This window comes from Anguilla rostrata, chromosome 14, assembly GCF_018555375.3.
Source record: "Anguilla rostrata isolate EN2019 chromosome 14, ASM1855537v3, whole genome shotgun sequence".
NCBI classification, from domain to species: Eukaryota; Metazoa; Chordata; class Actinopteri; order Anguilliformes; family Anguillidae; genus Anguilla; species Anguilla rostrata.
In genome coordinates, this window is record NC_057946.1 from 19,416,001 (window position 1) to 19,442,734 (window position 26,734).

Sequence of the window (26,734 nt, forward strand, 5' to 3'; positions counted from 1 at the left end):
GATTGTTGATAAGAAGTGGCAAAAGTCATCTGTCATCATTGATACTCGCGCCCTTGGACGTTTAACACAAAGGCAAACCGAAAGCGTCACATGATGAGATGAGAGGTGAGGTGATGACGCTTGCAAAAGCTTTGTGAACGAGCCAATCACAGCACAGCATGAGTGGGCATCGCCAAAGTGGTTTCTCAGGATACGGACAGGACCGGGGGAGAGACAAAACACTAGCTCACGACTCTTGACAGAAGCTTTCATGCTCCATATGCAAAATCTTTTAATTATTATGTAAAGGGTCTCTGCTCTGAAATTCTGTCCAAAGGAGGGCTACAATTAATCCAATTATAAAAATCTTGGCCTAACATTATATCACAACAAAAAACTGTACATGCTTCTATTGAAACAATGTCCTGACTATTAAATACAACCGGATTATGCGAATGTTGGCCTAGTCTCAGGAAGAACGGACTCACTATGAAGACAACATGAATATTTGGTGTGCATATTCTCAACACTGGCAATTCTCAGCAAGTAAAAAAAATGTAAATCCTGAGGAAGGGGGTGAGGGAAATGTTATGTTATATGAAATACATTAATGTACTTTGTCTAAAAAAATGTGTGTGCGTGCATGTTGAGTCAGTCTAAAAGAACAAGCACCAGAGTGAATTATGCAGAATTTCTGCTTGAATGAGACGAGGAAACTTCTGAATATTTGCCCTCTTCCCCTTGCAAGTGTTTTCTTGGAAGCAGATGAAGTTGAAAGAAGGCCTGGACAGAGCACCATATTCTATGCGCTCATTCCTCTCTTTAAAATGTCACAGCGCAGAAGTAAATGCAAAACCAAAACTAAAATGGAGGCTTTTCTGAATGGGGCATTAGGAGTGTTCATGGGATGGACATGTAGACATGAAATACTCACTGCTTACGTTTAATCCCTCAACCCAACTCGCCCACTTTCCACTTTTCAACAAGAGATAATTGTTTGGAGAATTAAAAGGTTTAAAAATAACTCTTTTTAACAACTTACTCATGCTTTAGAACACTTCAAGGATTTCATACTTTTTTTTTTTTAGTTAAATGAAACTTAGAAAGAAATGGCAAAAACTCAAATAGCCAGAGGGGAAGGGAAATCGGAGTCATAAAAAGCAGGCTATGACTCTTTTTCAATTTCATACCAAAGCGATCCTGAGCCTCTTTCCCTCCACATTCACACTCTGTCACACTACAGTGAGAGATTCAGAGGTGAATGGTTGAAGGAACAGCTACAAGAACAAGTAAGAAAGCCCTGGGGAGGTCAGACATCATAAGTAAAAACATGCTTGCTGAGCTACCGTGGCTGCAGAAACTGTTTTCCCTGTCTGTCAGGACTTTAAAATGGGGGTTCTGCTTGATCAATAAACAGTACTAAGCATGGCAGTAACACAGGTCAAATCCACAAGAAATTTAAGAAAGTACTACTTTTTTCAAACTGATTTTCAGTTTGAGAAAGTAAGTTCGTAGAAGTTTTGTTATGCCTTAAATTTGTTATGGATTCCGATTTAGCGCAAAAGCACGCTAATCTAAAACACTGAATAAACTAAAAACATATTCAATTGTGCAATTCAATGATTCAATCATAAGAGGTTTCCCAATAAAATATGTATACTGCACTTTCATAATAGTAATCTACACTTATTTTCAGCATGTATATGCCTGTATACCTACTGTAGCTTTACTAACATGGCACTAGAACTGTATACTACAAATGTTAACTGTGGTTATCTTTGCAATAAAAAAACTAGTATAAATACAAAAATGTAACCAATACAAGTTCCTAGATAAGGGCCAATGTAAAGATTGCTTTGTAATCTTCCTACATAACCTGTACCTATACAACAAACTGAGCAAACCTAAGACACATTTCTGTTAGAAATAACACCAACAGAAAAGAGAAAACTGCAACAACAAAGAAATCTGTAAAGCAGCAGAGTTAAGCAGCACCGTTGAGGGACACACGCTTTGGGCTCGGGCCACTTGTAGTGCCACACCCTGCTGGACCTCAGAGAGAGCACCCACAATGCATCTGGACATGCAACACAACATGCAGTGGCCAGCTGGCCGGGAGACCCGAAGGCTCTGGGGAACCAGGAGGGGGGGATGAGTCTGAGCAGTTATTAACAGCAAGGGAAAAGTGCCAACTGCTTAAGAGGAAGGGTTTTGGGAAAGGAATAAAAGTTACTTTAATGCCATAGCTTCAGGAAATAGAAGAGCGTGAACCAAAAAGACCAATTGAACTGAAATGCTGAGAGGATTCCAGTAGCAGTACATTAATATTTTAATTCACAGTCATTGCTGTCTTAAGCAGTTTTAAACTGACAAGAGATAAGAGAAAGGTTATAATGTTAATACAAGACAGAAAGCAGAATAAAGCACTTTCTCCAGCCAGATACATTGGAGGAAGCAAATGTAGCACAGGAGCACAAGAGTTCAGACAAGTGTCAGAACTCAGACTGATATTAGGGTTAGTTTGCCCGAATTGGGCATTATCCCCAGAGCCTTCTGGTGCCAACCAGCTGCCCCAAAATAGCTGTACATCTAACTATGAACAATAAGGTAGGCACAGACCAAGCAGTTGGTAATACAGCTTGGCACGCAGACACCGGACGAGAGAGACTGCAGCAAGGGTTTGACGTGATCGTGTGTAATGTTCGTCCACACCTTAGTCTTCGCCTTGGGGCTGCCGCCGTCCGGGCCTTCTTCATAGGCCTCGTCGGGGCGGCCCGAGTTGAGCCACCGCGTCTTCTCGCGCTGCTGCCTCTGAAAGCTGTGCTTGAGAGGGGAGCGCGCGCCTGACTCACTGTCCTCTGCGTACGAGTACCCCGTGGCTGACGGGGGGATCTCGACGTCACTGTACTTTTTAGCTTTGTCGCGCAGAGCGGGGCACCGGTAGGGGTATCCTGTTCTGTACCCCTGGAGAGAGGAGGAAAAAAATGACTTGCATTTCACCAATGGACCATACTTAGAAAGCAAAACGTGAAGCTTATCTACATAGACATATGTGCTAAATGAAATCAATTCTGCTTTAAGGCCACAGGCACCAGCCACAGCACAATCCCGGTGTTCCTACCAGGTTATCCAGCATCCTCATGAGAGCCTCAAACTCCTGCTCCCCGACCTGCCACTTGGGCTGGGTGCTGGAGCCATCGGCAGCGGGCTCGACGCAGCGGGGCCGGGCCTTGTACTTCCCAGGGTCCAGCATGACCAGGTTATCAGGGCCTCCAGCGCTAGCCATAGTGCGCACCTGCAACAAGACCCTCAGCCACGTCAAGACGCACGCCTCCATATGAAAAAGAGCTCATCAGAAGGGATGCTGGCAATTCGGGTTTGACTGAGTTTGAACACTTTCTGGCAGAGTGGCCCTCTGTGGGATTGCGCTATTGGGACAAAGCTTTGGTACGCATCATACAGGGGGGTGCTTAACAAATCGGCCATGCTCCTACCTGAATCTCACAAGCCGTGACCAGATTATGAATGTAGTAAAAGGCTTCTTCCACGGTCTCCCCAACAGACACGAGGCCATGATTTCTCAGAATAAGAACCTGTGGAAAGACATTCTTCATCAGTTCGCATGCTTTTATGTCACATGCCAGTTTCAGGGGAAACCCTGGGAGGATCTACCTTGCTCTTGGGTCCCAGGTTCTTCTGTATCAGCACTTTCTCGGCCTCGTCCACAAGGATGCCGTGGTAGTCGTGGTACGCCACCTCCCCGAGGGAGAGCGCCTCCGGGGAGATGGGCAACAGGCCACATTTCATGGCTGAAACCTGGGACAGAGGGCAAAGGAGGGGTGCCGTGAGCAAGGGGTAACCAAAGTGCTACTGCAGGCAGAACTGTACACAGACCGATTCACCCAAAAGCCGCTGTAAAATGAACAAATCTCCTTCCACAAGCATTCAATCCAGCCGGCCCACATCATCGAAGGCAAGCTGTGCCTTCACTACCAACCGTTTTATAAATTAATATATCACAATTTATCTAGGGCACACTGGCTACAAAACCGTGCCGTGTTTTAATCACACAGAAGGCAAAAATACCCTTTTCACTTTTTTGCCCAGAATAATTACAAAGGACTTCCAATAATTCTATATCTGATATTTCCCTGCTGTGCACAATGTGTGCAATCTTTTATTCATTCCAAGATATTTTAATTTACCATTAAAGTACCAGAATACATGTTTTTTTGCAAATATCTTAAGAGGTTTTCTGCAATAGATGTGTATGTGTCATTATGATAATTAAATGAATTATGTACAGTACAATATGACGATTTGACCCAAGGAACCTGATCCAAAGGAAAACTTGATCTAAACAGTCTAAGCAAAACACATCAGCTCAATACCCATAGATAATTTTTATAGCTACCAAGGTCAAACTCTGAAAATACTGGCATTTTTGTAGTTTCAAATGCTGTTAAGTGCAGTAAGTGTGATACGTTATGGCAGGGGAGCAGGGGGGGCGGACATACCGCGGCCCCAGCCGGAGTGTGGATGTGCACGATGCACTTGACGTCGGGCCGAGCAGCATAAATGGCTGAGTGCAGGGTGAACCCGGCCTGGTTCACGCCCAGGTTGGTGCTCCCGCGGTCCACAATCTCCCCTTGCAGATTGATCTTCACCTGAAATTCATTCATACGGGCATCAGTAAAGTCTGGATGAATATAGTCACACCTTGTCCCTGAACGCTGAATCACCGAAATCCAGTGTACGACACACTGAATATTCAACAGACAAAACAAAAAATCGTTCAAAAATAGAATCTTCACCTGAAAATTAATGTATTAAATTTAATGCTAATTAAATGTATCCATGCTTGAATTATTAATGATATTGAGAACCAATTTGTAGAATTATTGTTGAAAGCATGGTTTTTCAAAAACAAGTGCTGTCACAAACACAGGTTTGTCTCACTCAAGTTGAGCTCCAATCCAGGAAGTATAGTATTTGAGGAAGTCCACACATCTTGCATCACAGCCTCCTACTGACCAAACAAACACCAACGCAAGCTGGCAAACAAAACTGGCAGAATTTACAGCCCAGATCTAAAATGCCCTAATCAATCAATAGTTTAAGACTTCAAGATTAGGAAGAAACTGAAAAGTACACACATACCCAACATTATTTGCAGCACACACATGTACATTTAAGACTGACCTATGATGCTTTTTAAAACTATTAATTCAATGAAAAAGTTCAAAGGGGGGGCAGGCCTCAATTCTGACCACAGGAGGAAAAGACTAACATAGGTTGAGACACAATGTTATTTCACAGCTGAGTTCACCACACAACCGAGTGAGGCAAACGCTTACCAGGCTGGATGCAGAGACCTCGCTGTACAGAAGACCAAAGGGGACGATCAGGAAGCGCTCCTGCTCTGAGTTCAGTCTGACCTGTGACACAACCCAGACAGATAATCACAGGAGAGTAACCACTCTAATCACTGTACTCAAATGTGCTGGTCACAGAAGCTACCAAATGCCTCTGCGGAACAAACATCTTTACATTTTTTGTCTTCAGATACACAGAGATGTTAAAAAGAAAAAAAAAAGAAAACTCAAAAGAACCAGGAAATGATTCAGCACTGCTGCACGTTTAACTGAATGTGACAGCTGGCTTAATGGATTTAGATCCATTCAATCATTAAACCCAGCCACAAACATCACAAATAACCACCACCGCCGCCGCCCCCCATCCCCCCCCCACCCGATACTCTATTCTGAGCACTTGCCTGAGCATGTTCCAGGAGGAATAATAACCATCAGTGCACCCCTACAGAAAACGCGTTCAGGGGAATGTATACTGTTCGCTCCACAAAAGCCATTCTGGGGAATGTACACAATTCTGAATCCCCATTAACAGCTAGCACGGGAATATTTCATTATTCCTTTAGGCCTCACTAATTCACTGCAATGAACTGCAGTTAAACTTTTTCTACTTAAATCAGAATTAGGATTTGAGTTACACAGCAGCCCTTGCCAATGAATCGAGTCCCTCATTTTTCAGCCCAGTTTGCTCTGGATCCAGCCCAGAAAGTTCTGGAAAAAGAAAGGTAAAAACGCAGTAATGTGCGTGTGAGGGAGGCTCACAGTCAGGTGGTTGTAAATGAGCTGAGACCAGCTGAAGAGGTCAGTCAGGCGGTAGAATGCAGCCAGCTTGCAGCGCAGAAGCTTCTCTCCCTTCTCATAGGCAATGGAGTCAGACCCACGCAGGTCATTCACTGGGGTCACCATGCCCAGGCCTGGAAAACAACATCACACAGTCCAGCACCAAAGCAGACACACTATAGTGTAGGGCACACAGTGGATAGGGGATAGGGGATATGGTTTTAGGGCACACAGTGAATAGGGGATAAGGGGTATAGTTTTAGGGCACACAGTAGATAGGGGATAAGGATTATGGTTTTAGGGCACAGTGGATAGGGGATAAGGGATATGGTTTTAGGGCACGCAGTGGATAGGGGATATGGGATATGTTTTAGGGCACAAAGTGGATAGGGGATAAGGGATATGGTTTTAGGGCACACAGTGGATAAGAGAAAGGACCACACTCATAACAGAGAACACATTCAGACTGCTGATGAAAATAAACCACACTCACTCATGTTGTAGGGCACATTATAAAAGCCAGAGGGCCACACTCACTCATGTTGTAGGGCACATCAGAAAAGCCCGAGGGCCACACTCACTCATGTTGTAGGGCACATCAGAAAAGCCAGAGGGCCACACTCACTCATGTTGAGGGCAGCCATGCCCCCCTGTGGCGTAGCTGGGAACATGGTGGGGATGCTGGTGGTCATGTAGTCAGCGATCTGCTGCAGGGCGAGCAGGCTGGTGGGGGTCTTTCCCTTCTTCAGCTGGTCCTGGATCATAGTCTCCAGCTCGTCACAGAAGGCCTGCAGCACACACACAGACAGCACAAATTAGTGTGCAGTAATGGCATCACAACCACTACAGTCCAAGTTCAAATTCATTTACATGAAGTCTAAATTCCCGCATCAAGACATTCTATTCTTTCATTCATCAAAACGCTCTTTGTGGATTTAATGATAGATATAAGGACTCCATTTCAAAGACTCAAGCTCTCAGATTGGATTCAAGTTGCCATTTTTCAGCTATGCCAGCCGTATCCATTTGTTAACCATCCAATAACAAACTCCAGGGGAAACTGTCCATTTCCAGAAAATGGCCTTCCAGTAGAACATTTTCCCCAAAGTTTTTGTCTGCAGTCGAGCTGACTGACCTAATTTCCAGGCATTAGTCTGTGGAATGTTGATGTTAGCTCAGAGACAGTAATGTGACGAGTGAAGACGGAGAGAAGAGCTGGATCTGCTGTTGTAGTTTACAGCGCAGCTGTGCTGCTCTTTCCTGTCCAATCCTAAAGCGGCTCGCCCCCAGCAGCGGCCTGCCGCCCCCTCCTCCCGCTCCTCAGCTTCACGCGACATAGAGATGCCTTTCTGAGGTCACTGACGGGCGGGGCAGGACGGGACTGACATACACACTGCTTATTATGTGCAGACTGGCCTAAAACACTGCGCGTGTCTTTATTACAGAGGCAGAAACAGACACTGCTGTTCAGTGCGTCATGTACTGATACTGACGGAGAGAGGGGACGATTGTACGGCAGGAGCCACAACACGACAGCACACTTTCCCTTCATTTTGCCCACACAGACATCCTGTTTTAAATAAAGTTTCATCTGTTTGTTTAAATTTTGACATTAAGCACAGGACCATGCTGACGTAATGCAGAAGTCGGTGAAATGGTGAAAGAGCACATTTTATATTCTGATAGGATTTTTAAAAACTGGTTGTCTTCAGAGCCTTGCTCAATGGGCGAGTGTGTACGTGTACATGTAATGTGCATGAGAGCGGACTGGCAGGAGCATGCATGCGTGTGACAGTGCGTGTGCATATATGGTAGTGATGTGCGCGAGCATGCGTGTGCGCATGCGTGACTGCGCGTGTGCGCGTCTGTGCGAATCTCTCCATGGTCGTGACTGACCGGGCTCTGCAGGATCATGGACACCCTCTTCCTCTGCTCCATCATGTTGAAGTCCTGCCGCAGGTCGGGCGCCATGTTCCGCTCGCGCTGGTACTCCGCGCTGCTCTCGTCCACGCGGTCGAAGTAGCGCTCCTTGTGCGGGGCGGTGGTGGGCGGGGGGACCGTCACCACCCCGGCGCTTGAGTCACCGTTCATCGTGGTCTTAGCTCCTGCGGAACAAGCAAGGGGAAGGTTTTTATGAAGGATGGCAGGGGTGGCATGGGCTCGAACCGTTCAGCCCAGGACACGGACTGCTTAAGCCCTCTCCGCACTGGGAAACCACGCCAAGCTGCTGTTAACCAACATTAAGTCATGTACGCTGCAATTATCTCAGCTTGCTCTCAAGACCACATGCCTCAGGGCTCTCCATTGATTTCTACTGCATTTTCTCTCGCTTCATGTACGCTGTTTAATGGCAGACGACACTAATTGACATCAAAGTGAAATACAGTCTGTGTGTGAGTGTGTGTGCATGCGCGCATGTGTTTGTGTGCGTGAGTGTGTATAAGTAGCACCGACAAAAGTTTAATCACAATTCTAAATGAATGCACGTCAACGATCTGACTCGATAAAACAAACATGAGGGATGTGACGAGCCACTGCCACCTCAAGCATAATCAGCTATATGTCCATGAATGGCTGTAGAGCAGGGCTGCCCAACCCTGTCCCTGTAGGTTTTCACTCCAACCTAAACAAACCACACCTTACTCAACAGATAGAGAGACCCTTCATGTGTTACCTAGTAGAATCGGGTGTGCCAAATTATGGTTGAAATTAAAACCTACAGGGTAGCAGATCTCCAAGAACAGGGTTGGGCAACCCTGATCTAGTAGCTGTCTTTTCCCTGTCTCCTCTGCTAATCAGAAATCATTCTCACCTGTGCCAACTGGGAACCACCTTCAATTGGTCTTCTGGTGCCTATAAATATTCATCCCCACTAACCTTCAAGTGCCAGTCTACTTGTCGCTCTGTTCAAGCCAGTAGTTTTTGGTTTCTTTAGAGTAATACAGGCTTAGTGACCTTTCTCTGTGTTCTGTTTCATGTATTTAGGCAGGCTGGCAATAATTCAGGTCACCTTCATATGGTGGTGAGGCCTTAGTTCTTGTTTTTTTTTTTCTTTTTTACATTTGACTTTGGACTCAGTTTGTTTATGTGGCATTTGTTTCAGTCATTGCTTCCACCTGCTTGGAGGTTTTTGAGATGTAACCCTCCCACCCCCCAAGGACAGAATGCTAGCAGGCGTGGGCTGAAGCCAGCAGGGAGGGCAGTTCTGCTTGAGTAAAGTCACAAGAAAAAAAAAAAACCCTAGCCATGACTAGAATTGCTTAACGTGCGTCAAATGTTTGCTTTAAACAAGTGCTTCATGTCCTCCACGAAGAATCAAATATTGCTCATCACGACTAAATGCAGTTTGAAAGAAAATTCTCCACTGTGAACGCTGACATTGCATTGTGGAGTTTGACTGATAAAAGCCCGTTTGTTAATACGATGGGTTAGCCAGTGCATTTGCAGAGATAATGCGCTTTCAGAGTGTCCATTAACTGTGCGGTGGCGACTCCGAAGACAAAGGCGCCATCAGCTCTGCGCCGGTCCACAGAGCAGCTCCCTCTCCGGAGCACATTAGTCTTCAGAGCAGCATCTCTCTGCCGCTGCTATAACAACCGCACGGCACGCCGGAACCATCCCGGGCTCACAGCAGAGAGGCCAGATATCAGAAGCCAAAACAACATGGGAGACCGAGTGCTATTTTGCTCACAAAGCAACACTTAATTTGGGGGAGAACTGTCAAATTAAAAGCGTGTTCTAGGATGGTTTTAAGATATTTAAGCATATTACATTTGAATTTGCATTTCAGCATGCACGCCATCACCAGTGTGCCAGAACGGGTGTTTAAATGGTCAAACTATTCAAGTAGGCTATACTAGGTTAAATTAAATATTCACATGAATTCATTATACTCGGAAAAACTGACTGCAAAACTCATCTTTCAAATACCAAAAAAGAAAATGTCCCTGTTGATTCTGCATTATGTTACCTGTTGATGGCTGCAGACAGTGCGGTCTTCCTGAAGAGAGCAGTTTTTAATATGGGCGTTTCATTGCTGAAGAACATCTTGCAGGAATCAGCCATGCTTGCGAGCCAGTTTCTCATTAAGGAAAAGAAACCTCCAGTCCTTCAGTGGTAATTAATACAACTCCACCCTGGATTTCAAAGCGTTTCCCCGACAGCACATAATGGCGCACTGTCTTTGCCGGATCACTCTCATGGCCTCCCGCCTTCCAGCGGCTGCGCTCTCTTATTCAGCGGGGGCGCTGTGTGGAAACCGGCGCTGAGCGGCTCTAATGGCCACGGCCTGTGGGCTCTGGGAGCACAGCGCTGACTCAGCACTCCTGAGCGCGGCTGCCTTTGTTAAAGTCAAGCCGCCGGTGCGCGGCTCCAAGAGTGAAATACGACTCACTGTACAATGACTGACAGCCATCTCCACAGCTAAAACCAGTATGATGCTTGCTGGGGGGGGGATAAGTCTAAAAAAAAAAGAAATAGTCTAAAAATCACAAATGTATGAAAAGAAACCTAAAATGCTAACTGCTTCTTACTGGTACAGTTCATATAAAAAGCTGTACTTCCAGAGCCAAATTCAATGCTGACCACCTCCCTTATCCCTGCACAAAAGGCCAGGAAATAACTGAAGCATTGTGTAATAGTATCTCCCTTTAGACAGCTGCACTGCAGCATTTCTTCTGCTTTTTGGGGAAAAACTAGACTCCATTAATGTACTCGGGTAGTGTGTGAGAGCTTTTAATAAGTTTACTGTAAGTTTCATAATCTTTACTTTATTAAAGATAAACTTGGTATATTACATTAAAAAATTTTCACTATAGATTATGCGCCACACTTTGAATGTAGTAACTTTCACACATCAAGTTCAATGTCAGAAACTCTTCATTCACATCAAAGTATGCAGCCTTGGCAGTTGCTATGGAAACCAAATACTTGTCAATAGAACTTTGAGGAACAAACGATCAGAACTGGGGAAGAAGACCAGATGGTGCCATTTAATCAAACTAGAAGCCAGGATATTAAGAAGAATCCAATTAGCTGCCTATTTTCCAAATTCATCATTTCATAATTGATTACTACATAAATATAATCTCAAAAATACTTTCATATGCAACAAAAACCTGAAGAGCCACAACTTTTTTTAATTCTGGGATTTTAGACCAGGGGTGCACAACTCCGGTCCTGGAGGGATAATTTGCGTACTGGTTTTTGTTCCAACAATCACCTTGTTTTCTGACATCTTTATAAACTATGCTGGTTCACTCCCATACTTGAGCACAGTAAAATCATTGATACACTTGCAGTCTGTACCAGTGTAGCCTGTGCTTATAGAAATGTCACACCAAACTATGATTGAGCTAAATAAATAATGAAGAGCATAATTTGGCACAAAATCCTGAAGTGTATCAGTCCTTGTTGTGCATCTCTAATGTCTTCAATTCTAAGAAAAAAGGGAAGAGGAGGAACCACATATCAATCCTTCCTCCTTCCATACATCCATAACTTCCAGCCAAAGCCAAAACAAAGAACAAGCTTGTTTATTCGTGGTTTTAAAAAAATAATAAAAAATCTATGATTACGTTGTGTCATCAGCAGTTCCCTACAACATGATACTATAGGATCTGTAAAATTGAATAATGAGCTGGGATTAATATTTAAAAAAAAATAATGCACTGCACCACATCTATCAATACCTGTATAAAATGTGTAACACAGCAGACTCCACTGAGCGACGGAGATTCTGAATTTCCTTTGCCGCTATATAAAGAGACGCACATATGCTCCGCTGAGTCAGAACTAAAGAGTGTGGGACCCCTCTAAACCCTACACAGTTACCATGGCTTGTGCTGAAGAAGGTCCGTGACCGGACTGGCAAGCAGTGCCATAAATTTCTCCCATCTAAAGAGGCTCTTTCCCTCTTGGCTTTTTGGCCATGTGTCACCCCTGAATATTCCATCCAGACTTTAACTAGGGTAGAACATATAAAGGGTAGAACATATAAATACTCTAAATACTGTTTATAGGCAGTCTGTAAAACATGCTGCTCATTTGGGCTTAATAGGCAGTCTGTAAACTACGCTGCTCATCAAAGCTGAATAGGCAGTCTGTAAGCTACGTGGCTGATCTGGGCTGTATAGGCAGTCTGTAAGCTACGTGGCTGATCTGGGCTGTATAGGCAGTCTGTAAGCTACGTGGCTGATCTGGGCTGTATAGTCAGTCTGTAAGCTACGTGGCTGATCTGGGCTGTATAGGCAGTCTGTAAGCTACGTGGCTGATCTGGGCTGTATAGTCAGTCTGTAAGCTACGTGGCTGATCTGGGCTGTATAGGCAGTCTGTAAGCGATGCTGCTGATCAGGGCTCTTTAGACAGTCTGTAAGACATGCTGAACACCCTGATTGTGGTATAAATCACAGCCACAGCTCAGATGTACACAAAACAAATGATGTAACCAGCCAGCCAGCCATGCTGAGGCTCCTCGATTTACTGAAGCGTGGTTCAGTCCTCAGTTCACTGAAAGTCAGCTCAAGTTTCTGCTGACCCAGCCCCAAGCCCAAGGCTTCAGATTCACACCATACCCCATCAGTCAGAGGCATCGTCACCCCCCCGCATCTGAGCACGTGCTAGCAGCCTTACGCACGCCCACGTTATGCATGAACACGAATGCAGAAATATGACACATACACGCTCTGTCAATCACATAGCTTAGGCCACGCCTCACGCAAATGCACAAGTGTATAAGCAGAGATTGCAGTCACTGATACCATCACCCAGGCACCTTGGCATTTTCATATCCACGCATCACTAGTAAAGGAAGTAAAGCCACACTCATCTATGAACTGCATCAGTGATTTGTGACTGACCAAGGCAGGCACGCCCGTTTGATGATTCCCTTTTTTCGGGGGTGCAGATTTTGGGCGTGGTTCTGTATTTCGCATTATCGCCTTTGTAACACCTCGTCCTGCTGAAAGCATCATCCGGGCAACACGTGAGTTTCTCAAGAGTTTTCAGAATATTTTCCATTCATACATTTGTGCTTGTTTCCATTTTTAATACGTTTACACAGTTGTCTGAAATGGTGAAACTGAAACTGCTTTTCAGCACTGAGAAATAAAAGCGAATCTCCCTCCAGTAGCGTAAACTTGTACAGTGCCAGGAACAGAGAGAAGCGCACAAACCCCACCGCCCACGCACCAGTACCCCCACACACAGGCACGCTGGAGAGAGAGGGAGCCCACAGTCACTGTGGCCCCCGAGCAGGCCTCAGGCAGTGACCCCTCATCTCTCCAGCCCCCCCCCCCCCATTCCCCACATCCTCCTGCCCCAGAGTCACTCTGCCTCTCTGGCTGGGGAGATGGTCCCTGCAGGTTCAACATGACTGGGCAGACACGCCCAGCCCATTCTCAGAACTCTGTGCCATCTCACTATGAACAGGAATGCATTAAGACCTTCTTAAAGGATCTGAAATTTCAGCTGGACTCTTACAGGAAGAAAAACACATTTATGCTAAAACAAATACACCATTAGGTCACTGAAAGCACATAATGTATTCTGAAATTATGAGCGAGTCATACATTCGTCATTTCAATCTTTACAATTGTGTTACTACCACTAGAGCTACCCAGATAGCCTACAAATGTAGCAATCAATTAAAAATACTAAATAATAGGTAAGAGTATTCAAATCTTTCTACTAAATATTTCTTAAGCAGTTTGAGTCTGCTAAACCTGGATTTGAATTTAATAGTGTTATACTACAGGTTAAGCTAATTATGAAATTTCAAATGTTTCACTGACCTGGTTCTTGCCGGTCACCAATACGACACCTTGTGTTGCTATGCAACAGTGGATCTCCACTCTAATACTATAATTCTCCTCAATTATAAACAAATAAGACTTTGCCAAAATGCACTGCTCACTTCACAATGCATGGGCTACATTTCCTCAACTAAAACTGGCCAAGATCTCATGCAAGCAACAGGTTTACTGAATCAGTCAGTTTATGGTTAGGCCCTAATTTTAGTTAGACAGTCACTGGTTTTTATGACGTTATTACTGTATCGCTGTAGAAAGTCCAAACCCCCCCTTCACACATTGCACATTCATGTTTCAAGTGAGCAATTGTTCAGATTGGTAGATTTGCAGCTCTAACTGTCTCTATGGAAACCAAGCACATTCCATGGAAACCAGGGAACAGACAAGCAGATTACATAACGTGAAAATAAGGTCCTTCTGAAGCAAAGAAATCCGTAGTTAATAAGGACGTAGCAATATTTGGGTCATTATACAGATTACTGTCAAACCAGTAGAAATGCTATTTCTCTGATTTCTATTAGAAGTTTGTGTCCTCCAAAACCTAAACGATTACATCTAGTGAGCAAGTGACTGAGTAGATATAAAAATTAAAGGGAGTAGCTGCTATGGCTGTGTCTAAGGTTCATTAAATGCAAACCTCACATCTTTTACAAAGTCCAATATAAATTCAGAAATTGAATACAAAACATACTCTTACATAATGGTATCTTGTTTTGAAAAGATTTGACAAAATTGTGGTTACGGTTTTGCAAAAGGTCACTAATTCCTGATTAAACAGCATCTATAATGCATACGAGGCAGCTACCAGAGGAAGAATTCCAATTAAAATGACCTTCTACTCTTTCATTAAAGTCTGTTTAGGCTGGAGGTAAGTCTGCTTGCACTGGCTCCAAGCTCCCGTCAAACATTTACTCTGGAGACGCAGTGAAGCCCCTCCCACTCGCTGGCCGCAGGATGCTGCAGAGATCAGAGGAAAAGGATGTGTACCCTCAGGTCAGCAGCACACTGGATGAGCGATGGGCTCTGACAGCCTGCTAGGCGAGCCCCACCAGATACTTTTACTCACAGGGTTAATGTCTGCAACTATGTGCCAGTATGTCATACAGTATGTGCCTTCTGAGAAAACACTGGAGAGCCAACAGAAAGGTCTTTCCAGTTATGTTAATTTAATGCATTGATACATGTAGATAAATTCACATTTAAGTTGCAAAGGACATTTCTGAGCAAACACAAGCAAGCACAAAGTAGCCAGTGAAAAAGACTGACCTGGTATCAAGAGAAACCAGCTTTCAACAGCCCAGACCAAATGTTTTCCCAAGCAAAGAGGAAAACAATTGTCAAAAATAAAACTGCAAAGATCTGCTAATGAGCAAATATCTCTGATTCAAAAACAAAATGGAACGTAGTAGTAGTCGGCCATGCAGTTAAGAGTATGGTAAACCTAAATAGCTATCAGTAGAGATTTCTGTTGAAAGACAGATACTTCAGAAAGGTTCTCCTTCACAATTGCTGTACAAACTGAGAGGTCCTATGCCTTCACTGTTCTCATGGTCAATAGAAGCTATATCCCTGTTGTTTAGTTCCGTAAAATAACAAAACCAGTATAGCAGTCAGTGAGCTAACATAGGCAATGGAAAATAACATTACAGCATCCATACAACTGAAGCACACAGGAAATTCTGCCTCCAGGTGGCAATGATAAGGACATGGCTAGTAACAAAAACACAAAACTATGTTTAAATACAGGTTTATATTCACCATGGCTAAGTGCCTCACTCACATTTTCCTTGCCCATATACTTTCAAGTAATCTAAAGAAATGACAGTCTAATTCTAGACTCCTGATGGAAACTAATGTTGTTAAGCAACAACATGATGAAGCACTTTGTTTTAGCGAAGATAACAGAACATCATTTCTAACTGAAATAGCCAGAGGAACATCTAGCTAAAACGTTACCTCTAATTTCCTATCATTTTTACAAGCTTGCCATTGTAGGAGTTTAGCAAAAAAAAAGAAAAGAAAAGAAGAAAAAAAAAAAATATATATATCATATCAAAGTATTCCTTATGTAGGCAGCGTACAACAGCCTTTAAATTATGATGTTCACGTAACTTTATCTGGTTTAGGCCTATATAGATAAACATGACAGCTCCCAATTAGGGACAAGCTCAGGGCATGTGCACTTAGACCCTGTGAGTGTTGTTCTCTACTGAATGCTGCAGAGCGCTCATGCTAGGCTGTAGGAGGTGACAAAGCCTTCTTCTGTCCTTATCACACCTAAACATGGGAGCTGCAGGAGATCCATATCAGGGCAGACGAGTGACACCCCATTCAAGGGCAACAGAGTGATCGTCTTTGGAGGTCCCACCCCTCTCTTTCCATCCACTGCTTGTGCACTTTACACATCTTGGATAACTGTACATTTATAAAGACTACATAAATCGTGTATCGAGTCATAACAAGCCACTGTGTATTGGTCTTTCAGAGCACACACAATTATCCTAAAGAATTTTGAGGAGCCCACCATGATTGAATGAAACTCACACTGCCCAATGTCAAGTTGTTCTGTTTAGTTCATACTATGGAATTAGCATACATTTTAAGACAAAATACGCAAATGAATGAAAAACATATTTATGTTACAGGTAGGCTAGTTAAACAAAATTGAGGGACTGTGCAGATAATTCTTCCTCTGCACAATTTTCACCATGAAGCCTACATATGATTAAAACAGAAAGCATTCCCAAGCCACTGTGTCATGAGTGAAAAAAAAACCTCACATTGTTTGGCGTTTAATGACCAACCTTTACATCTAACGACGCTGCCTACGCAGGCTTCAATGGGTGAAGGGAAGAAAAAGGGAAAGAAAAAAGCCCTCAAAATGAGAAACACATTTTCATGGGAGTTCTGGGAGGTGAGGTCTGTGGGCGTGGGCTGAGCAGGAACACAAACACACACTGAGAGCCAGAGCGGAGCGAGAGTAAATGTTTAAACGCACACAGCCGGGCTGGAAGTGCAATGGGTCCAGTGGGTGTTGGTCTCATTCCTGAAGAATCACGAAATCCAGGGAGTTACCCCCACTCAGTTATCTTCGTGGGCTTTTAGCCTGGCTAATCCTCATAGCAGAGAAGGGGGAGGGGAGTGAGTAAGGGGGGAAAAAAACTGAACTGGAGCAGCCGTGGTGCGCAGAGGATCCAAGGTCCAAGCAGTGACCTGAAATCAGCACAAATCTGCCAGTGCTAAACGCATCCATTAGGACGGCACAGACACTGGTTTCACCATCTGACTGTAATGCTCTTATGTCTTTTACAGCTGTCACTGTCTGATTCCCTTTGAGACCTACACAATAGTGAACTGCTAAGAAAACGGGCTCATACAGTATGACACAGATGTACTTTATTGCACTGTAGCCTCTAGGCTACATTATCAATATCCCCATTAAAGCAAAGACCATAAAAGACCCCTAGAGATGCCAGCACACGTCTTTCACTAAAAAAAGGGCTGTGCAGCTATTTTTATTCAGCAATTTTGTTATTCCAATCCATTATTTGAATATACTTTTTTGTAGAAAATGGTGAAAATTGAAATTGATATTTTTTGGTGTTCATTGCCTTTAGATAGGCTTTTTGAGAGTGACAGGGCCCAGATCTTTTCAGATTAATCAAAATAAAATCTTTAAATTTTTTTAAAAGACTGACTTGAAATTACATTGTATTATTATTTTATTTTATCTTTAATTTTCAGACAAAAATATCATAAAATGCACAACACAACAATTAAGACAAAAAAAACTTTTAAAGACAGGTAGTTAAATGGCAACTTCATTGCTTCTACACAGCCTCTATAATGAAAATTCATCTCTCAATTTAGTATGCCCAGCTTGGATTTCTGTGACTTGGCAATTCAGACCCACATGACAAAAATCCATCTGTAGTCATGGATCAAGCAATGGAACCTCTCCAAGATCACTTGAGCTGCACTGTTCTGGAATATGCATTGCAATTCAAAAATGTGAAGGGATATTAATTCCTCACAAATAAAGCAAACTCAGCCGAGGTACGGAGGCTGTGCTAGATGAAACTAGTCAAGCTCTGCGACGCTGTAGGGTTGCGAATAGTGAGCTCTGTACAGGGAGCGAGGACCGTGCAGGAAACAGTCTGTGGAGATGCAGAGGAGGAAAACAACACGTCCCCCATGCTAAAGCGCTGGCAACCCTCCAGACCAGCACAGGGATCACATTACTGAATGAGGCACGAGGCATGTGGTTAAATGTAGGCTACACTCAAAAGGGCTGTGAGGAGAGGCAAGGTCCAGAGAAACAACAGTTTCTTAGATCTTCGGCATAAAAGATTCAGACCTCAAGATTTTAGATCTTAAAGAAAAACATAATTATTAGTTTGCCATTGCTGTGCATTGCAGCAAGCAATGGTAAGTTCCCCTTCATCTAGTGCCCTGTTTTCTAACAGCAACCAAGAATAAGGCAAAAAACACAAGCCAAAAGGCAACGCATGGCAAAGTGTTACTTTCAAGCTCTTAAACATTTAAAATGACTTGTCTACATGTTGCACGTGAAATGGCTACTGCACAGCATGCCCTGAGCTCACTGATGATCTTATGGTTACTGCCTCACTCTACATCCCTGCACTGAACCCCAAAATATTTCACAATTACATTCCAGCCCTGGACATGCAATCTAATCTTTTTTTTTTTTTTTAATCCTAAATAACCATAGCAGCATACATCTCCTCATTTTGTATTTCATACTAATGTAAAAATTCCATTGACCAATAAGAGCAACCTAGGAAAAAAATGGGACTACCAAAATCACAGAACAGAGCAATCAGTCAAATCAAACTTTGTACATGGTCTTTTTCATGTATGTGGACCAGTGCAATGCGGTTGATGTGCTATAACCTTCAACAACCAAAAGTCAGGAACTGTAAGCAAGTTCATTAATATGGCATTACAAGTACTATGGTACCCTTTTCCCCATTCATTGGTGAACAACATACAGAATACACAATCAATTTATAATTATTATTATTATTATTATTATATATATTTCTTCTTATTATTATTATACATTCAAGTTTGATATTAGCAGCACTTCTCACATTCTGAGCTGAGACTTGGATGTATCATGGGCTGTCAGTGCAAATTTATTCATAACATGTGCATGAATCCTATACCATTCCCATTCATTTTAAAAATCCAAAGAATGCAGCATATGGGAAATTGAATATTAAAGGCTTAAAAAATACGCCTGGAATATGGAATATACACACACAGGAATGTCACAGTAATAGTAGTTAATGATATTGCAAGACTTTCTTTTGTTCAACAAACAGACTACAACATATGGTATTTTCAAAATTGTAGGACTGTAATTGTTGATAAGGATAAGGCAGACTACTCACCAGTAGGCTTTACCTATTTGAATTTTCTAGTGAATGAAACAATATTCAAATATCAAATTAAAGTCGTTGTACATACCTCATTTTAAAATACATAACTAATCAATACATAGCTAATCCCTGCACAGACGTGGTAAACACTAACATGAGACAATAGATGGGGCTGTGACGTTGCAGTCTTGTATTAGCCTAATTGTTTTCTAATTCTAAACACGGAATAGTTTGAAATGGAACATAAGGATAGTGGTTCTGCTACTGCATATCTCACAGCATCACAATAACACAAACACTGCCACGCAGCAGCGACGTACACGTGTGTTGATCACCACAGGTACGTGTGACAGCCTGTGGCATAAAAACGAGCAAAATACATGAGCTGTGAGCAAACTGGCTAAACAAATTTATTTTATGGCAAGCTTTACACAGCTGGATTACCTTCCTAGACAATACCTTTCTAGGTGGATTGGGCACTTTATGAAGAGTGTGTGGCCAAACACTTTGTCTAATGTCATGATAACATTAATATTAATATGTTCAATACGCAGCTTGATTTAAAAACGGTATGGCGCGCATGTCTCTAGCAAGAAAAAAAGTAAAAGGTTCTAATAATGATGCATGATATGCATGCATGCAATACCTTACTGAATCGGCGTAATCTAGCTTGCAGTCTGTAGTATGTTCCACTTCCTTTAACTGTGGAATGTCAGAATTCCGAACAACGCACATTAATTTTCCCAAGGAATTCAAATGTACGATCAGCTGCAGGGTGATTACAGCAACATGTTATAGGTGTGGTGGAACGTCTGGACCAGCATTTAGTACTTTCTCAAAAGCACAGAGTAGATGTAGTGAGTCAATACAATATCAGGGAAGAATGATTTTGCAGAACAACATAAATTATGTCTATGAGCAATCTCTGTATGTTTCCGCATGTCGAAAATGCTTAACTAGCTCCTACGAGCCAAATAAACTCAATCTATCCTGATGCAACAGCTCAAAGCCCCACGGGACAAAAATAATTAACTTGTGCGATGTATTTGTCTTTTCATAAAAACTATATTAAATAAATCCAAGCTAATCTAAGGTTATATAGCTGGTTAGCTATCTGGTACGACTGTAAAGTCAAGGATGCTACAAAGCAGCAAGGAGTGCTGTGTCTACCTATAGAGCCTTAAACTAGCACGAATAGCAGTGGTCTTCATTTTTGCACATCCTATTTAGAAGCTTCTTTGCTTTTAAATGCAATTCTGCTTTGAGAATTAGCCTACATGTTGTGCCTTTACATTCTCGAAACAATTAATTCACTTTAAAAACAAATAAAAGGCAATTGCATTGTACATCTTATTTCAAACAGCAAGCGAATATATAATACACTACTTACAAAGTCTCACTCTGAAACAATTATGAAATACATTACAGTTGGACTTTTGTCGATTACATCTCCTAAAGAGCAACGGGTTACGCGAGCCTTCCGTATCCAGATTAATCTTAAAGAAAAACCAGTTTAACAAATCCATCTAAAGTTTATAAGACCATAATTTTTTGTCCAAGAGTGTGACTTGGTGTGATAATTATTTTTTAAGAAGTAAATTGATAATATAAAACAGAAACCGTTCAACTGGGACACAGTAGAGACATCTACAAAAACAACTGAGCTATCTCCGTACCAACCTTCCGTGCATTGCATTAAATTATATTTATCATTTGTAACATATACAGCGATCAAGCTTCGAGTTACAGTGGACTACAGTCCAGTCGAATGTAGGAGCAGCCAGCAACCGCAGTTCCAACAACACACGGTTGAAACGGCAGATAGTGGCCTCGCTTATTCTGCTACATTGACTTCCTTCATGTTTGAAGACTTTTGAAGAATACAATCCTGGGCAAGACAACAAACTATCTCTGAAATATCAACAGCCCAAAACAAAATCAATTGATGTACACACGCCCCTTTGTATAGCCAAGTCGCAGTTGCTATATGGTAGGAAATGTCGGTAGCCAGCTAGCTAGGTCGGTACACAGTAACGTTTGCAACCAAAGCAAGGATAGAATACATCTCAATAATTGAAAACAATAAGACAGATGCACAACTTAAATGTAACTAATAACCAAAATGATTTATAGTAAGTAGATCTTACCCAGGTTACAATGGAAACAACTAATGCACAGCTCCTCTTCGACTGGGTCTAGCCCGAAATTTTCACTATTTTTATCCACAACCCCTCTGTTTTCAAAAGGTCTGCTCTGGCTAGTTGTCTAATGTTGCTCCGCCTCTCTCATACCCTTTGACTGGGGTGCGGCAACAGAGGAAGCTAATTCAATAACATGGTACCGTATTGGTGGCACGTAGTTCCAAACACGGCATCCAAGTAACAGAGAAACTGGTTGGTTTTTTCACAGTGTAGGCCGCTAAAGCGAAGATGGTGGAGAAAATGACAAGATGGAAACGTTAGTTTGCAAGTCAATGGGTCTTCAAGCGGTTTTAGTCCGTTGGGTAATTTACTGCATGCATCATGCCACCGAACATATTGATATGTGGATATATCGTAAATGTTACTGATACATTCGCGGCTCTATGGAAACACTTATTTTGCACTTAAATTTTTCGCTGACCAACACGAATTGTATAGGCCCACTTTTCCCGAATCTTTAGACCGGAAAATAATAAAATTAAATTGCAGAGTAACGTAACTCTCGATCTTTCCACTTCTTCTCTGGCCACAGTTACACCTGAATGGTGGAAATGACACTTATAATTCAGTTCTCTCTTTTTTTGAATTAGTGAATTTCAGCCGAATTAATTTACGTGAATGCATTTGTAAACTGAAAAAGGCAGAGTGGCCTAGTTAAAAATATATATGTTCATATGCCGTTCTAGTGTAGCTTAAATTCTGCAACTGGATAGGGAAAGTATTTAATACAAATTAATACAGATGTTACCTACACGTGAATTCCAACCAGCGACTCTCCGAAAGCATTACAAACGTCAACACGGTCGAAGAACTAGCTTTCCCTGGAATTAAACGTTTTCTCTTATTCATGACACTTCTTTTGCAATAGCTGGCATCAAAATATTACCTGTCACAATTCAATTAAACAGCGTTGATATTTTTGAAGCTTAATGTAGTTGTGTGGAAAGGCGACAATGTAGTATTAGCAGTGGTTAGGTGGGCGCATGTTATAAAGTAATATTTTCGCATGTGCCCAAGTGTTCCGGTTTTGCGCCACAGGCTGCTATTGAATAGACATAGTAGGGATGCTGATTTTCAGTTATTTTACATGTCGAGTGATCGCATAATGTGCCCGATTCCAAATCGATTCCTAGCAGGGGGAAGAATCTATTTTTAGAACGCATCTTGGCTGGGCGGCATTACTAGTTGAATAGAAAATGCATGCACGCATACAGTAACAACACACATCAGTACCTAATATTTCCATCATAATGAAATCACCCTATTGTGTTAATAAACACAGCCAGTGCAAGGAATTTTATTACAAATGTAGCACGCCCACAAAACAAATATACAACGGCTTGACCGAATACTCAGTTCTGATTGGATGGGACATGTGAATTATTTTTGAATTTATCCGCGACTGAAGTAGCGCCTGCAAAAGTTCACCGTTCTAAATTAATGCGCATCGGTCTGACGTGATAAATAAAGTGATCGCATATTTTGAAACACGTTTTCCTTACAACCGAGGGAGGTAGAAAATTCGCCTCAGTGCAAGGCATTCAAACGGTGTAATTCTCAGCCCCGTTTATACAATGGTGGTTTACTAACAAAAAGCATAATTGCATATCAACCATCAATTTCTTCATAAAGTGCAGAGCAGGGTCGCACTTATGAAGAACTTAGGCTTCAGCATCCTGGTAGGTCCCTTGATGGACCTGGCCAAAAGCACCTCCTCCCAGTTCTGTTGGTCCCCTGAGGCAAAGAAGGTGTTCCAGAAGGTCAAGAGATGGTTCACCTCCACACTTATGCTCATTCTTCCAGAACCGGCTCTGTGATTCACAGTTGAGGTCGATGCCCCTGATGTAGGAGCTGGAGTGGTTCTGTCCCTGCACTCATAAGGACACCTGTGTGTGTTTTTTCTGGATGCCTGAGTCCTGCTGAACATAATTACGCAATTGGTAACTGCAAGCTTCTGCCGCTGAAGCTGGCCCAGGAGGAATGGAGGCACTTGCTGGAGGTGGCTGAACATCCTTTTGTGGTTCAGACTGACCACAGGCACCTGGCGTTCATCCAGGATGCCAAGCTCAACCACAGATGGAGCTTCTTTTTGTTTCATCAATGATGGGATTAAAGTTCAAAAAGCACCGCTCCTTTTGAACTTCTGAAGCAATAACACCTAAATAACTTTTTCTTTAATTGGTATGTTGCAGATGGACGGTAAACTAGACTTTTTCAATGCCTTAAAAACATTTTTGTTTAAACAGTGTAGTATAGTATAATGTTAGGGAACTGATCTTGTATGGTCACAGGTTCAATTCAATCGTTCGGTTCTGGATAAGATCTCCTGATAAATGCCTGCACTGTAATGTACTTATTACGTCAATAGAGCTCCTATTAAGGTGAATGAGAAAAATCTGACTTTTGAAGGCAAAATAAAACTGCCTCAATGGTATTCTGAAACTCCATTTAATATGAAAAGCAGAATGTGAAAATATGTAATAAAATATGTACAATTTTTACAAAGACTTCTGGACCAAAGTGACCATTGTTTCACAAACTGCTACTCATTGATTGATAAGGTTTTCTTTGGTTGTAAAATCACCTTGGATTTCTGCATTGAATTCAATGGGCAGCAAGCTTTTTTACCCCCAACGAGGCTGTTTCCCATGACTTCCTAGGCCTGGCCCCTCCTATCTAGTTCCTATGTACACTCTATGTTTACTAAATTTATCATTTAAAGAATCCACATCCTTGATATCTTCGACTTCTTCCATGCACTCTTCACAAAGTTCCTGAAACTTTCCCCAGTATGCCTTCTGAAAACACCCATTTACCCAACCGTGTTCCTGATTGAGGCTCTGATCTAGTGTCTAACGTGCAAACTATCGGATAATGATTTGTTACCAACTGTTGTAGCCACATCCGCCTCCCAACCACAATTCCCGGTAAAAACACTAGAAACAAATTTGAGATCTAATGGACCTGTATCTATTCTGGTCACTCTTCCATAATTCAAATAAACTAGACAATTTCATCAGTCTAATTTCATCCCCATAGTGTACCATGGAGCATTCATAAAATTCCCACACCAGACAACTCTTCTCTTATCAAGGCCCTCCCCCTGTAGTAAGCTTTCTAACTGGGCTCTGCAATCTATTTTTTTTAACCGTAAGTCTCGAAAATACTAACGAATCCGAAGGGATTGGTTAGAAATGTTTGCGATGTTGTATTAGATGAGTAAAACAACGTATCCCAGCTTCCTGGGCAGACCGGAAAAAGTGTCAATCCACCTTTCATTCCAGTCGTGCTTTCGAGAAGAATAGTTGCTGTGGTCGAGGGCTAATTACATCATAGACTGATTAAAATCGGTAAGTCAGGTTTTAGATCATATTTACGGCTGTTTCCCGTTTGGACCATGTAGGGACAATTTAAGCGTACATTTATTTATTTCGATGATAATGGAAGCCATTTGTTTATGATAAAAGTTTACTATGATAGCATCCAAATGGAAAACAACACTAGCAGCTAGCTAGCAACTTCCGGTGTACCCAGTGAGTCGTAGTTAGACTGTTCTTGTAGTTTAGTGTGTTTTGGCGTTTTACTCCATCTAGCTAACCATTTAGCTCCTGTACAGAGCTGCAGACAAAAAATAAGATCTCTGCTCTAGTAACGAATTGCCGCTTTGCTGGTATCATTCCATGGACTTCTGTAGACTTTTGTTTTTAGCATGATGGTGGCACCGAGGATGACAAATTTGGTTGTTTGCTTTTGCTGAGCTCACCAGTGCACTCTTCTTAACAATGTACCAAACAGTTAGTTTTGATCGATTTTTCCTCCCCACAATAGTGTTTTTTTAAATCCAGTGAAATATTAATGAAATATCTCACATTTTCTATGTGAATGCCTGCATTGAGAATATTGGTTTAGTCAAGAAGTTGCATTCTGTGTTTTTCAGGCTTGAACCTTGAATTGGGCTCCAGCCATGGTTTGCATTCCCTGCATTGTGATTCCTGTACTGCTCTGGGTTTATAAGAGATTTCTTGAACCCATCATCTACCCCTTCATCTCGCCAATCATAAGCCGATTCTGGACAAAAAAAGCAGTACAGGAGAGTGGGACAGGTGATGCGACAGCTAGTGAGAAGTGCAATGGGACATGCAAGGTAAACATTGTGTTTGCATGCAAAAAAATATACACCTAAGCAAATAACATTTAATGCCTCTCCCTCTAAAATGTAATTGTTTAGTTATGAATTCCATACTGAAATTCTGTGGTTTATTGCTGTGTTTATCATGTGAAAATTAATCTATAAGTTGTAAATATTACAGCTTCAAACTGAACAATATTATACAGCATCATTACCTGTGGTAGGAAAGTGAACGATTTCACAGTAATTCATTACAGATAGGTTTACATGGGAGTTGTTCTCTCGCCATTAAGTGTAAAATACTCAGATTGTTCACTCATGAGGAATTTTTTTTCCAGACTGAATGCAACGGGAATGTTAATAGTCCTACCACCAATGGACCAACTACAGTTTCAGATAAAAAGACGGACTAAGATTGCAAGGGTTCGCTGAAAGAAATGGAGATATTCCACTTTGTGATTACCTGGATTATTTACTGTGATTTCAAATATTTTTAAAAACATAAATGGAGCAAAACAGGAGCTGGGGTAGGCCATATAGACACATTCATCTAAATATTTGACATAGCTACATTTGTTACATGTTTTAGAACATATCACTTTTAAATTGTATTGTATTCAATAAAAAGATTTAATATATTGTTGATCTTCTGCCTTAGGGACTTTCCTGCATTATGTTTTCTGTCTTCATTAGTAAAATTCCATAATCTAACTTGTAATATATATTTAATTACTGTTTATGTAATACATCTCTATTACAGTGCAAATATTAATATTCTGAATGTATTTTATTTCAACTTAATATGTAGAATAAATATGTCAATGTAAATTCGTATACAGTGTGTCCGCATATTCTTTAAAGCTTATCAAATCAAGTGGCAATTGTAATGCAGACAGTTGCAGTGAATTACATTTTTGGATTTAATCTCAATGTATTGTTTGTTGAATTTGAAGTGGCTTCTTATCAGGATTTCTATTTTCAGTTTTAGATCTGGCAGGCTGGTATAATTGTCAAAATGTACTTCCTTGATATGCAAGCTGAGCATGTTGCTCAGAATCCA

General features: G+C 41.9%; 2 protein-coding genes across 15 annotated transcripts in view; one reads left to right on the forward strand and one right to left on the reverse strand.

Moving 5' to 3' along the window:
* add1 (adducin 1 (alpha)) overlaps positions 1-21,650 on the reverse strand; it is a 34,428-nt gene extending 12,778 nt beyond the window's left edge. For 12 of the 14 annotated variants that reach the window (XM_064306862.1, XM_064306855.1, XM_064306869.1 and 9 more), the window contains exons 1-10: positions 21,492-21,650; positions 8,028-8,236; positions 6,757-6,919; positions 6,114-6,265; positions 5,337-5,417; positions 4,497-4,646; positions 3,652-3,795; positions 3,474-3,572; positions 3,101-3,274; positions 2,599-2,943 (exon numbers count right to left, since the gene is read on the reverse strand). In XM_064306862.1, the coding sequence (XP_064162932.1) occupies positions 2,599-2,943; positions 3,101-3,274; positions 3,474-3,572; positions 3,652-3,795; positions 4,497-4,646; positions 5,337-5,417; positions 6,114-6,265; positions 6,757-6,919; positions 8,028-8,222 (1,503 nt within the window). In that variant the 5' untranslated portion in view covers positions 8,223-8,236; positions 21,492-21,650. The remainder of the gene's footprint in view (positions 1-2,598; positions 2,944-3,100; positions 3,275-3,473; positions 3,573-3,651; positions 3,796-4,496; positions 4,647-5,336; positions 5,418-6,113; positions 6,266-6,756; positions 6,920-8,027; positions 8,237-21,491) is intronic. The other 2 variants (XM_064306856.1, XM_064306870.1) reach the window with 1 other exon arrangement.
* A 3,092-nt stretch (positions 21,651-24,742) lies between these two features.
* LOC135238804 (UPF0729 protein C18orf32 homolog) lies at positions 24,743-26,508 on the forward strand. The gene is made up of 3 exons (XM_064306873.1): positions 24,743-24,895; positions 25,483-25,689; positions 26,013-26,508. The coding sequence occupies exons 2-3, from the start codon at positions 25,510-25,512 to the stop codon at positions 26,085-26,087; spliced, it is 255 nt and encodes an 84-aa protein (XP_064162943.1). The 5' UTR covers positions 24,743-24,895; positions 25,483-25,509; the 3' UTR covers positions 26,088-26,508.
* Positions 26,509-26,734: the final 226 nt, after the last annotated feature.